This window comes from Ranitomeya imitator, chromosome 3 (assembly GCF_032444005.1).
Source record: "Ranitomeya imitator isolate aRanImi1 chromosome 3, aRanImi1.pri, whole genome shotgun sequence".
Taxonomy (NCBI): domain Eukaryota; kingdom Metazoa; phylum Chordata; class Amphibia; order Anura; family Dendrobatidae; genus Ranitomeya; species Ranitomeya imitator.
Window position 1 is genome coordinate 550118095 of NC_091284.1, and position 14993 is coordinate 550133087.

General features: G+C 41.0%; 1 protein-coding gene across 6 annotated transcripts in view; it reads right to left on the minus strand.

The window, feature by feature from the left end:
* The window catches only part of ATP11A (ATPase phospholipid transporting 11A), a 290835-nt gene that overhangs the window by 48483 nt on the left and 227359 nt on the right, over positions 1-14993 (minus strand). For all 6 annotated transcript variants that reach the window (XR_011319339.1, XM_069757899.1, XM_069757898.1 and 3 more), the window contains 5 exons: positions 13110-13181; positions 11936-12009; positions 5190-5293; positions 3779-3960; positions 1107-1358 (listed from right to left, as the gene is read on the minus strand). Coding sequence is in view for 5 of the 6 variants with exons in the window: in XM_069757899.1 (XP_069614000.1) it covers positions 1107-1358; positions 3779-3960; positions 5190-5293; positions 11936-12009; positions 13110-13181 (684 nt within the window). In the remaining variant the exon portion in view is untranslated. The remainder of the gene's footprint in view (positions 1-1106; positions 1359-3778; positions 3961-5189; positions 5294-11935; positions 12010-13109; positions 13182-14993) is intronic.

Here is a 14993-nt window from a genome sequence, read left to right on the forward strand (position 1 = left end):
CCTGAGAAGCAATTGTGTTAATTTTGGCTATTTTCTGTCACATAGGCCCCTTAAAGTCACTTTATACAGATGTGGTCTCTAAAATAATGGTTTTGTAAATTTTGTTGGAAAAATGAGAAATTGCTGAAAAACTTTTAACACTTCAATATCCTAAAAAAAATAAATATTATGTTTCAAAAATGATGATTATGTAAAGTAGACATGTGGCAAATGTTATTTATTAACTATTTTGTGTGATGTAACTCTCTGGTTTAAGGGCATAAAACCTACAAGTTTGAAAATTGCAACATTTTCGCGAAATTTTTGACATTTTTACAAATAAATGCAAAAAATATTGACCTCAAATTTCCACTACCATAAGGTACAATGTGTCACAAAAAACAAACTCATAATCCCTGGGATACACTGAAGTGTTCCAGAGTTATTACCTCATAAATTGACACTGGTCAGAATTGGAAATTTTGGCCCGGTCAAGAAGATGAAAATAGACTTCGGAGCGAAGGGGTTACAGGGAATATGTCATTTGGAACAACTTTACTAAGCCATCTAGATTGTCATGTGGGTCAAAGGAATAAATGATACCTTGATAACTGCAATCCAATGTCTTATTCCCGAGAAATAAATATTTTTCTTAATATGTGAATAAGCTGTTAAGGTCTCTGGGCCGGACATAGATCTCCCTGCAGAGTTTATGCTAAATGAAATGGGGGTTTTAGAAGTGTGATACATGTAGATCAGGAGAGCAGACTGTCAGTCATTATATGTCTCACACTGGAAACACCCCGTTCGTATACGAAAAGCTCTGGAGGCAGATTCTGGAGTTTATATTTCAGTTGCATTGTACAGATTATTGGAGACATTAATGATGTAACAAGTCTTGAAGTAATTCTTCTAGGTATGATTTTTTTACATGACAAAAACCCGGTATTTTACCAGGGGTGTGTACAATTTTTACATCTACTGTATTACTTTAAAAACATTGATTTGCAGCTTCAAAACATCTATAAGGGCACAGCTACCCAATAAATATTGCATTTAGAAATAAGTTATTCATCTTCGCTGGCATAGATGTATGCTTCTTCACTTGTACTTTATGCCCCACTTACCCTGAGAAATTGTCCCTGGTTAAGCTTTCGCTGAACCTCAGGACAGTCTTGCTTAACTCAAAGAGCACATCATGTAAACTTTGCTCCTCTATTTTCTTTGTTGTCAGTTCCAGGAGCTGTGTGTTTCTTCTGAACAGTTTGCAGGCATAACAAGTAGCAGCGGCAGTCTCCATTTTGTCCCCGGTGAGAACCCAAACTTTAATGCCAGCTTTCTGTAAAGCTTCAATTGTATCAGCCGCTTTTTCCTGGAGCCTGTAGACAAATGGTATATAAAAAAACCTTAGAATCGAATTCTAGTTGACACAGTTATGTCCTTGTAATGCAGTCTATGCCTGACTATTTCTGTCATTATTACTTTCACTTACGGTATATGTAATATATAACAGACTCCTCTATCACACAAGATGACACAGCTGATATAATAGCCCTTTAAAATGTTCTATTAATTTCAGGTACAAAATATAAGTATTTTTCAACAAAAATCACCAGTAAACATTTCGGCCTCAATTTATCAAGTCCAGCGTTTTTCGCTCTGATCTTGATGAGGGGGCAGAATGAATTGCGAGGAACCTGATTCAAGAATAAGTGAATGCCTCTTAATGAATCAAATGAGGTGCAAAGTGGCTTGCACCCCTGTGAGCATCTCGCCAAAAATCTGACTCTAGTTATGGATTGAAACAAAAACTGTGGGGTAAGGTACACCACTGTTCATCATGAATTTGACAAGAGGGTAGCCACACCCCTGCCCTGTCCTACCTCTGCCCACTTTGTGGAGCTGGGTGAAAATGGTTTGAAAACATCAACAGTCACTAAGTTTTTGCAACTTTTTAAAACGTTTTAAAGGGACTCTGTCACCCCCTCCAGCCGTTATAAACTAAAAGAGCCACCTTGTGCAGCAGTAATGCTGCATTCTAACAAGGTGGCTCTTTAAGTTTTTGGTGCAGTTATTGCCAAAATAAAGCGTTTTATCATTTCGCCAAAATACCTTTCTTTAGACAGGGAGGCAGGTCTTAACCCCCCTGCTGGAAACGCCACACTGCCGTCACTCAAATCTTCTGGGGCGCCGGGTGCCGCCCCCTCTGCGCTGTTTTCCCATGAAATCCGGTGCTTGCGCTGTTTAGTACTGGCTGGTGCAATGAGCTCTGGCCATCTGACCTCACATGCAGTCTTGCAGACTCCGCCTGTGCGGCCAGTATTAAACAGCGCAGGCGCCGGATTTCATGGGAAAACAGCGCAGAGGGGGCAGCGCCCGGCGCCCCAGAAGATTTGAGTGACGGCAGTGTGGCGTTTCCAGCAGGGGGGGTTAAGACCCGCCTCCCTGTCTAAAGAAAGGTATTTTGGCGAAATTATAAAATGCTTTATTTTGGCAATAACTGCACCAAAAACTAAAAGAGCCACCTTGTTAGAATGCAGCATTACTGCTGCACAAGGTGGCTCTTTTAATTTATAACGGCTGGAGGGGGTGACAGAGTCCCTTTAAGATAGTTTTCTAAAGCTTTGATGAATAAGGGCCATTATGTCATTTGTCTTTTTCTGGCAATCTGTTGAAAATTTGATTCAGCTGGTAAGTTATCTGATCTTCATGTTCTCCCCATGTTTGCATGGTTTCCTCTCACACACTGAAGACATAATGATAGGGAATTTAGATTGTGAGCTCCAATGGGGAAAGTGATGATAATATCTGTAAAGGATTATATAAGCGAATAAATAAAAAAAATATATATATAGCACCCAGATGGGCTATCAACAGCTGTCCACATGGGTCAATTGCCTAGTAACATAGCGATAATCTTTATATTCTCTTTGCTTCCAGAAAAATTGCCATTTAGGAGTTAAACCCAGATAGAAGCTGCAATGGCGCCCGTATTTGTGGTCACCGGGATTTCACAGAAACAGACATAGCTAAAAGTGTCTGAAATGTGAGGAAAACAAAAAAGATGTATGGGATAATCTAGAATTAGAAACGATCCATAGAAAAGACAGTATTTGCCCTATCTGGTTGACAGTAAAATGAACGGCAGCAATAAAAGCCGCACCACAATTACATCTTATTGAATGGCAGTCAGGGGACGGAGAGTAGTGATATATCAGGACTGCTGCACAAAGGAGAACACATGCTGCTTAGCCTGGCTCGGACACTTACAGCAGAAAACAGAGTCCTTTTGTCATTCGTATGGTTGCTATGTATCTGAATCCTACCGTCCTAAATGTATTCAGAACAGTAGTTGACTGTGATTTTTAATTAAACTATATATGGTATATAAAAATAAATTATATTTTGTGTGGAACACTGTGTGCCATGAACCTTAAAGGGTTGATCCAGTACCTTTCGTATGGTCATCTGATTCCATAAATAGGACAGGCGCACAATACTTGCTGTCTGCGCACAAGACCATGAGGTATCTCTCAGTTACTCATGCAACAGTGAGAGATGATGGATGAACTGCTGTCATACGCATACCCATGTGAAGAAGATCATTTAAAGACTTAAATATGTTGATTTTTTTTTCCAACATATATTTTGGCTGACTACATTATGTGTATGCGGGTCAGCTATCTTTCCACCAGTGCTAGAAGATAGTGAAACGAGGGTAGGATATGTTGGCATAAACAATGGCCTAATGAACTTCTAATTGGCCCATATTTGTATAGAACATTAATGTCTCATGAACCTGTCTTCTACTGCTGTGGCCCCCAGTAAGATGAGGTTCTGTTCGACTTGTTCGTAGGCCTCCGCTAGTTTCTTCTCCCGATCTTGCAGGGCTAGCTGTGCACTCCTGAGCAACTTCTCAACAGCTTCATAATCTTCTTGTGAAAACCTTTTATATGCGACACATAGTGTCCTCAGACCTTCCTATGGAGATGGAAAGGACAAGAAAAACATTGGTCTACCGCTAGGAAAACAGTATGTGGGCTTACTTTAGTAAGCGTCTAAGATTGTAAGCATGATTTCCTGCTACAGTCTGACCTGCGGCCAGATATAATGGTTCAGACATATAGAACTTATAATCCACCCTCAACAGTCTTCCTTCTCAGAGCTTCATTGTACCATTGTCTCAGATGTCAAAAATGTCTTGAGAAAAAAGCCTGTGTTATCCACAAGAAGCCATTGACTTTCACATAGTAATCCATACTAGGAAAGTAACACATGGATTCATGGAAGTTGCCAAGCATGTGTTCACATCCAACGCATCCATTGGGACCCATTAACACTATCTGTAACAAAAAAGTATTCTTTTGGCACAAGATCGGGAGGATTATTGTTAGCGCTATTCATGCCTTTACAAGCGGCATGAGTCATTGGTATTCCTAATAGTCTCCGATGCTTCCCTTGCCAACAGCTAGTGTAAATGTTGTGACTATGCCCAATTATAATAGGATCATCTTACATGTAGCAGCTATAAAACTACCAGGCACATCCCGACAAGAACTGCTTTACAATCTATCTGTATCAAATTGTACTCCTATCACTTTCTCATGCTCTCGTCTTTCAGTCATATGTTTTCTCCATTTACATCCCGTGTTGAAACACAAAATTCATCATGTACAAACATTAATACAAATCTTCAAATATATTTTCACATAAGCAAACAATATGTATATATACAGTACTGTGCAAAAGTTTAGGCAGGTGTGCAAAAATACAACAAAGTAAGAATGATTTCAAAAGTAGAAGTGCTTAAAAGTTTTTTTTTATCACCTAACATTAACATTTGGACCTCCCTAAAAATTTGGCACTGTTTTGCTTTTACAGGTTCTTTGTGTCCCTGTACAATCAATTTTAATATGGTCTGGAGACAAATCAGCAGAGAAGTGCCCAGCAAGGGATATAGTTATTTGTCAGGACATCATAGTGGGCTGGATTCTCACTGAAATCGATCTGCAGTGGGCAAAAAACAGAGGCAAAAATGTTAATAAAACCCCAAATTATTTTTTAGCCCTAATGAGATGCATTTAAGTAAGAAAAACCCCTTTAATTGATAGATGAAAGATAAATAATATTTACTGTGTCTGTGCTATTCAATGCATTTCTGGACATAAATGACAAGCCACAAATAGACTTGGGCATAAAACATAATTTACCACCGCATTGCGTTCAACTCTGGCTCGGACTTGATCGACTTTGCCTTCTCTGACTCTGGGAAATATGGAAGAATCTGCTCCTTTGCAAAATAAGTAAACGTCACCTGTAAGCAGAGAAGGAAAATGAGTAATTCCCTAGCTGAAACCACACTATGTGAGTAATGCTTAGTGGCATGTATAAAATGTATATAAAAAAAGCATTCTGCTTTCACACCTCAATGCCTATCCCTTGAGAGTTCAGGACGATTTGCTCCAAGGTCAGGACTCATTATGTGAGTGTAACGACACACCCATCCTTTATACAAAGAATGACACAATGTCGACAAGCCAATTTTTTTTTCAGATTCAGGAAAAACAAATCATAAACAGCAATGTATCAGTGAAAATCAACAAAAAAGCCAGTTATGTAAGTGTAGTAGAATATGTATTATATATGTATAAAATATTTAAAGAGGCAGTACAGTAAAATAAGAAATTAACCAACATTCCCTCTTGTAAACCACAATGCCTAAAGAGGTATAACATGTTATCTAAGCATCACCCGAGTTGAGTGATTGCCAATTAGATGCTTAAGGTACCGTCACATTTAACGACGCTGCAGCGATATAGACAACGATGCCGATCGCTGCAGCGTCGCTGTTTAGTCATTGTGTGGTCGCTGGAGAGCTGTCACACAGGCAGCTGTCCAGCGACCAACGATGCCGAAGTCCCCGGGTAACCAGGGTAAACATCGGGTTACTAAGCGCAGGGCCACTTCGTGACGTCACCGCTGTGCTCTGCTTTATGGCCGGCTGGCGCTGACACAGTGCAGGGAAGCGGATGCCGGGGGACAGACACCGGAATGTAAGTATGTACTGTTTGTTTTTTTTAACTTTTACAATGGTAACCAGGGTAAACATCGGGTTACTAAGCGCGGACCTGCGCTTAGTAACCCGATGTTTACCCTGGTTACCAGTGAAGACATCGCTGGACCGGCGTCACACACGCTGATTCAGCAATGTCAGCGGGTGATCAGCGACCAAAAAAAAGGTCCTGATCATTCCCAGCGACCAATGATCTCCCAGCAGGGGCCTGATCGTTGGTCGCTGTCACGCATAACGATTTCGTTAACGATATTGTTGCTACGTCACAAAAAGCAACGATATCGTTAACGAAATCGTTATGTGTGAATGTACCTTTAGACCCTCTCCTAGTGTTTCATCACTCATCCCCTGCAGACTGTGAGCCTTCGCGGGCAGGGTCCTCCCTCCTTATGTACCCGTGTGCCTTGTTATCTGCTCATGTTTAATGTATTTGTCTATATTTGCCTCGTATTCACATGTAAAGCGCCATGGAATAAATGGCGCTATAAAAATGTATAATAATAATAATAATAATAATAAGGGCAGCACGGTGGCGCAGTGGTTAGCACTGCAGCCTTGCAGCGCTGCTGTCCTGGGTTCTAATCCACCCAGGACAACATCTGCAAAGAGTTTGTATGTTCTCTCCGTGTTTGCGTGGGTTTCCTCCGGGCACTCCGGTTTCCTCCCACATTCCAAAGACATACTGATAGGGATTCTAGATTGTGAGCCCCATCGGGGACAGTGATGATAATGTGTGCAAAACTGTAAAGCGCTGCGGAATATGTTAGCGCTATATAAAAATAAAGATTATTATTTATTTAATAATAGACGGCATATGATCACCGCAGATCACTGGATCCATCACTCATGAGCTGACATGCCATGTGATCAGCTGGCTGGAAGTCTATTGAGACTCCCAAAATTCAAAGGGACAGCTTTAAGTCAATATTGCCTTTTGTAAAAGACAAAAAATATATATATTATACAAGCCATATAAAGCATGAACGCTGTTTCAGGCCCCTTTCACACATCAGTGTCTTCAAATCAATGGGTCTGCGAACATGTCAGTGTGTTTACACGGACCATGTGTCTATGGATAAAACACGCTGACATGTCTGTTTTTTTTTACCAGCAGCACATACCACAAAACATCCACCACATGTGCACACTGATGATACATGGATCATAATCATGTGTCATCAGTGTGACACGTACCGGTGCCCGGGAAAAAGCAGTACAGTTTGCACTGTTCCCAGGCGCTGGGTGGTGAATCCTACTACCATCATTGCTGCCTGGTCTCCTTGCGATCAGCATGACCAGGTGAGTCTGATGACCACTGTAGTCTGCAGCCACCGTCTTTGTCTAGCACGTATGAAATAAATAATTCAACCAAAAATATATTGTGTGGTTCGCTTTCATTTTCCTAACTAGCTGAGGGAAAGCTGACGGCTTGGGGCTGATGCTAATATTCTGGAAAGGGACCAATTAATAATAGGATTATTAACGATTTGCCAAAGGCAATTAATCCCTAACTAAAGACTATAATAAAATTTAACTTTTAATCAAACTACCGTATTAAAGAACAACTTAAAATTTAGTTAAAATAATTTTTATTTCAATTAAAGAACTTTATACTGTCTATATCTTTATTAAATTTGACTACGGGGATAGTAATGGGGGGTGTCCTATAGACGCCCGTCCATTACTAACCCCTGGGCTTCATGTCAGCAAACATAAAACAGCTGACATCAACCCCACAACTATTACCCCATGTGGCACCACACCCGGGAAAGTGAGTAGAGCAGAGGCCTAGCACCAAAATTGGAGCTCTAATGGGTGCGCCATTTCTGGGGAAGCTAAGGGCTGATGTTCTTAGTCAAGGAGGGAGCCAATATCCATGGCCCCTTCCTAGGTTATTAATATAAGCCTGCAGCTGTTTAGACTCGGTAAATATAGGGGGGACCCCACATTATTTTTTGGGAGGCAGTCTCCCTATAATAATCAGCAAAAGCTACGCAGACAGCTGTGAGTTGATATTAATAACCTGGGAACCTTTAGGGCTATTGGCCTCTTCCCAGAATATTAACATCAGCCCCCAGCCGTTGACTTTCCCTCAGTGGCTAAGAAAATGAAGGGGGACCCCACACCATTTTTTTTTATTTAATACACACAACACAGAGGGTACTGACTCCATCAGTGTCACTTGGTCTAGATCAGAGGTCCCCAACGTTTTGGATCTTGAGAGCCACATTCAGCTCTGAGAGAGGGTCTTGAGGTACATCCAGCCTTGAGGGAGGGTCACGAGCCACATGCAGCTCTCGCCCCTCACAATAGTGACAACCAAAGCCCCCATTACAGGGGTACCAAAGCTTTTCCACAAAAAGCAATCACCCCAAAGCAGTGTACAAAGATCCAGGGGTTCCAACAATACCCCCCGTTCGGTATTCTCCTATAAAGCACTTCCAAGACACTATCACATCCAGCTTCAAACACCTCCTCTGACAGGTGGTATCATCTTTTCTCCAGCGTACCATACTTAAATAATCTCAAAACCCCTAAGACCAGTATATGTGCTTCCAGATCTGCTCTTCTGTGTGGGGCTGCTCACAAATTTCACCATTTTCAGATGTGCTCTTCATACTTGTTTGATAGAACTGGAGCTAATTCACCAAGCTGACAGACAGCCTCGAGCCACAATTAATGGGACTGCGAGCCACATGTGGCTCCCGAGCTACAGGTTGGGGACCGCTGGTCTAGATGATCACAGGGAGACCAAGCAACAATGATGACATTAGGATTCAGCACACGGCGCCTGGGAACAGCACTAAATGTACTGCTTTTTCCCAGGCGCCGGTACATGTCACACTGAAGTGGCACACGGATGCAACACTGATGTTGGACATGGACACGGATAGTTCTGGTACCATTTTTTTCCTGTACCAGAAATATAAGCACGTGTTAAAGAGGCCTGATAATATACAGTGGGGCAAAAAAGTATTTAGTCAGTCAGCAATAGTGCAAGTTCCACCACTTAAAAAGATGAGAGGCGTCTGTAATTTACATCATAGGTAGACCTCAACTATGGGAGACAAACTGAGAAAAAAAAATCCAGAAAATCACATTGTCTGTTTTTTTATCATTTTTTTTGCATATTATGGTGGAAAATAAGTATTTGGTCAGAAACAAACAATCAAGATTTCTGGCTCTCACAGACCTGTAACTTCTTCTTTAAGAGTCTCCTCTTTCCTCCACTCATTACCTGTAGTAATGGCACCTGTTTAATCTTGTTATCAGTATAAAAAGACACCTGTGCACACCCTCAAACAGTCTGACTCCAAACTCCACTATGGTGAAGACCAAAGAGCTGTCAAAGGACACCAGAAACAAAATTGTAGCCCTGCACAAGGCTGGGAAGACTGAATCTGCAATAGCCAACCAGCTTGGAGTGAAGAAATCAACAGTGGGAGCAATAATTAGAAAATGGAAGACATACAAGACCACTGATAATCTCCCTCGATCTGGGGCTCCACGCAAAATCCCACCCCGTGGGGTCAGAATGATCACAAGAACGGTGAGCAAAAATCCCAGAACCACGCGGGGGGACCTAGTGAATGAACTGCAGAGAGCTGGGACCAATGTAACAAGGCCTACCATAAGTAACACACTACGCCACCATGGACTCAGATCCTGCAGTGCCAGACGTGTCCCACTGCTTAAGCCAGTACATGTCCAGGCCCGTCTGAAGTTTGCTAGAGAGCATTTGGATGATCCAGAGGAGTTTTGGGAGAATGTCCTATGGTCTGATGAAACCAAACTGGAACTGTTTGGTAGAAACACAACTTGTCGTGTTTGGAGGAAAAAGAATACTGAGTTGCATCCATCAAACACCATACCTACTGTGAAGCATAGTGGTGGAAACATCATGCTTTGGGGCTGTTTCTCTGCAAAGGGGCCAGGACGACTGATCCGGGTACATGAAAGAATGAATGGGGCCATTTATCGTGAGATTTTGAGTGCAAACCTCCTTCCATCAGCAAGGGCATTGAAGATGAAACGTGGCTGGGTCTTTCAACATGACAATGATCCAAAGCACACCGCCAGGGCAACGAAGGAGTGGCTTCGTAAGAAGCATTTCAAGGTCCTGGAGTGGCCTAGCCAGTCTCCAGATCTCAACCCTATAGAAAACCTTTGGAGGGAGTTGAAAGTCCGTGTTGCCAAGCGAAAAGCCAAAAACATCACTGCTCTAGGGGAGATCTGCATGGAGGAATGGGCCAACATACCAACAACAGTGTGTGGCAACCTTGTGAAGACTTACAGAAAACATTTGACCTCTGTCATTGCCAACAAAGGATATTTTACAAAGTATTGAGATGAAATTTTGTTTCTGACCAAATACTTATTTTCCACCATAATATGCAAATAAATTGTTAAAAAAACAGACAATGTGATTTTCTGGATTTTTTTTTCTCAGTTTGTCTCCCATAGTTGAGGTCTACCTATGATGTAAATTACAGACGCCTCTCATCTTTTTAAGTGGTGGAACTTGCACTATTGCTGACTGACTAAATACTTTTTTGCCCCACTGTATATGTATTAGATATACTGAACATGTGTATTGTATACATAGAATAATGTTCACTCTATTATAGGGAACAATGTGACATTGTGACTTTCAGTGTTATATTTTGGGAATACACTAGCAATGACCTGTGGAAAAGAAAGTTTTGCACATGCAAAAGATTTTCAGAGCTGATAATGACAGACTCTTGCAAATTATGTCATCACTAGAAATAGGCCCAATGCTATTGCATCGGGAGTGCGGTGAAATGAACATCCCCCTGGCGCTCAGCCAATGAGCGGCGGGGGATTCAAATCCCGCGTGGCACCGCTCATTGGCTCAGCCGGCGGGGGATTTGAATCCCGCGCCACTCATTATCTGAGCACCAGGCGCCGCGCGGCTTGGCAGGGTATCTGAATCCCGGCAGTCATATCGGAATACCCATAACTAGGGTGTCCCAATATGGCAGTCGGCGTAGTTTCGATGCGAGCAGCCCGGGGATGAGTGGCTGGCGCAGCTCATCTCCCGGCTGCGTCGCCGCTGATCTCCCGACGGAATAGCTGTTTTTTGTCACTGCTTCTGGCAGCGGTGGATTGTGAGATAGCGACACAATCGCTGGAAGCTGTGACAGAGCCGATTGGCAATTATATATTAGATGCCCACTGGGGCGTGATAAAATGTTGAGTGGGACAACTAGTCTGGGGAAAGAAACGCCCCATCGACTAGTCAAAAAGTTAATTTGCATGTTAAAAATGAAAAAAAAAGTTATTTTTACAGTTAACGATCTGTTAATATGTGAAATACTATAGAGGGCTTGTTAGGTTGGATGTTTATAAAGGAATAGAGACATGCTGGTGGTTTTGAAGGGCATTAGGGATATGTCAGGCTCTCTTTTAAGATGAGAGTGGACCCACATACACATAGTAAGTCAGCTGACTCCTGCTACCACGTCTTCATTGTTATAATGGAAAAAAAAAAACTATATATAGCTATGACTGTGCATATTAAAGTCTAAACTCTCGATAATCTGCATTTTAGACTAGAAGATTGGATCTATCTTAGGGATAGAGATATGGTTAACCACAACTACCAATTTACACGAATAAGAAGACCTAATGGATATGCCGGCCAGTATAGTCCATTAGTTGTTATGCTGCAGTAGGAAGAAATGACTAATTTATCCTATGGGCCTCCATTCTACAATGATGTCTCCCGACACACCATTCATCCTAAAGGGACAGGCGTTCTCAGTGATGGACGCCTCTGTACATTGTTAGAAATAGAGCAATAGGGTTAAGCATGTAAACAATGCCTGAAGTGGTAACTATGAAAGATTGTAATTCTACCTGAAACTGATTTCACTATGACACTCATGCGTCTCCTTACAGAATCAAATGTCAAAACCTGTAGTAATTCAAACCTGTGGAAAAAAAAGAAAGCAAAAAAAAAGCTATTTAAAATTCTTACCATCTACAAGCAACATATAGTATTTCCTGAGAAATATTTCTTTATATGAAGCAAATCTACAAACATGGAAATCTGAGTGTTTTATCCCTGCATAATGCAGTGAAGTAGCCGGAGTAAGACAAGAATTTGGTGCTCCCCCTAAGCAAGTCTTGAGTTCCTTCTACTGATCCTGTATCTTATCACTTAAGCATATACGGTACATTATATTTCAAGAAAATACTGCTATAGTTTGTCTTTGACAAGTTTTTTCATTTTTTATGATTTTTTTTTTTCAAATTAAGTTGCACATTGTTAGAATACACAGTAAAAATTATCTTTGTATCTTGTTAACCAGTAGATATAACATTTTGAAAAGGTTTTAAAATTTTAATGTTTATTTTTACATAAACTATTTTTTTCTGTAACTATTTTATTGCATGTGCCCTAACCCTAATCCTAGGCCTAGGGCAAGGGCTAGGCCTGACCTCTTTTTTGAAAAGGTAAGAGGCCACATCTATGCCTCTGATATGATGATCTGTGGAATAAAAATATGAAGACTACTGTACCTTTAACTCTTAAGTGTGTGGTAAGGATTCCTTGACAGGTCAAGGGTCAAATGTCCATTTTGGAAATATATTATTCGTCTCCATTTCAGATCATTCTGCAGATTAATTCACTCCTATAACTTTTTAATGCTTTCTATTATAAAGTATTTATGTATTTCCATCCGCACCAAAAGCCTGGCTAGCACAGATCAGTGAACATCCGGCATGAGAAAGTATTAATATCTCTATAGTAAATGCCTCAGCAGATTAACCTAGATTCATGATTTCTATTTCTGAATGACTTTCTGGCACTTGCTGTATTATTCATGGATCTTGCTGGACATGAACTATAAAGTCCACATGGATCAGTGCTAAAGAGCTAGGGAACTGTAAAATTGGATGTCCAGCTGCAGCCATTTTATATTTATCTTCACTAGATTCCATTATTTCTTACATGACTAAAGGTAATAATTTACTTGCAATGTCACAACATAAGTGACCAGAGTATCTGCTGACTCAAGTACCATACCTTTCAATGTCATTTTCTCTATTACAGATCTCCATGTAATTGTCCTTTAGTCTCAGAAATGTATAGCCAAGTCTAAAAGAAGAAAGATAGGTCACATGATTACCAGCCTCTTACTTCAGAATGTTATGATTTCAGTCCAGTAGACTTGATAAGAACCAAAAATATGCAAAACAGCCAGGTTGTAATGAAATAATCTTCAACCTCAGGGTAATGCTCTTCCATGGTCTTGATATACCCCATAAGGTTCAATGTTGTTTTATCATGTCCATGGATGAGGTGTCACGGTTCCACCCTTCAGTGTGTCTGGAATGCAGTTACTGATGGCTTAACCATCCAATCTGGTACAGGAGCATGCTGAAGCTGTCAGTACTTTGATTGACAGCTCAGTCGTTTAGTCTGGTGCAGGGGCATGCTGAGTTGTCAGTTTGTTGACTGACAGCTCGGCTGTTCAATCGGAGACTGGAAGGTGCTGGCTGCCTCCAGGTGTTCATTATCCCAGGTGATTGCAAGGCTACTTAACTGGTCTGTTACCTCTGCCAGACATACATTCAGCTACGGTGTTGTTTGTGTCTCTGTGCCTTGTGTTCTTTTGTTGTGTTGGTAGATCTTTCGTTGCCTGACCTTGGACCTCGTTCTGAACATCAGTCTGTTTAACCCATTCTGCTCTGATCCGCTATCTTCCTGGTATTCTGACCTCGGAACGTTACCTGACTACGCTTTTCTTTCCTCTTCCTTCTGTTTATGATGTACCTTCCTAGCTTTCGATCTTGGACCTCTTGACCACCTGGCTCATGGCTAGTACCTGAGTAGTGACTCTAGCGTCACATAGGGTCTATGTGCATATGTGTGATGGCACTGCAACATTGTCATTAACATCAGCATATAAGTTGGAAAATTACTATAACACATGTCTTGTCCACTTTGAATAGTGAATAATACCAGTACTCATGTTGTACATCGAAGCAGAGCAAAAGTGGAAAAGCCGATATGTAAATTTTACCATAGTACGAGTGAACCATGAACATTGTTGGTCAACGTCCAAGATAATAGGTTAAATGCAAATGTATACAGTATGTACAATCTATTTTAATCATCAAATAGATTTTATATAGTAGAAAACAAATGAACAGGGTTTTAGATGTGAAAATGCATTCATTTAAGGTGACTCTTTATGCCCCCGTTTAAAGGCTCATTTGCATCAGTATATGTGCAGAAGTTACTTGATAATTATCTTTTTCTCTCTAGTGGTTTGGTATTATTTTATAGTCATTCTGGCCTTAATCTAATAAAAATCAGCACTACATGCACCATCTTCCAGGGATGCCTGTATTAGAACTCTGATTTTATACAGCAGCCAATCTAAGGAGGCAGAGCAGCAGGGAGAAGGAGAAGGAAGCAGCCTGGACCAATGATGAGACAGGAGGCATGTCTTAGACTGTCTCAGATTTCCGTAGGCACGATAGCTAGACTGCAGTCACAGAACACAACTCTGCTGCTAACAGGAAACCAAGATGTAGCAAAAGATGAATGATAAGAGAAAAATAAATATGAGGTAAGTTGGTAATAGACCTAAAGTTTTTGAGTGCACTTAAACATTTCGTATGGTAAAAAAAAACCTATAAAGTACTTATAGATTAATAGTATTGGTCGTAAGCACAGATGTGGCCTAGTTTACCTGAGTGCAGAACAAAATGTGTCATTCAACATCTAACTTGATATCAGTCAGTGGTTTTTGGAATGTTAAGTTGTCTTAATTAGAGAAAAGAGGGAGACACAAAAGTGCAAATAGAGTCTTATCAAACGTTACACAGAGTTGCCCACCAAGAGAACTACTCACCTGATGAGATTGAAGGAAGGACATATATTAATGGCGGCTGCTGCAGA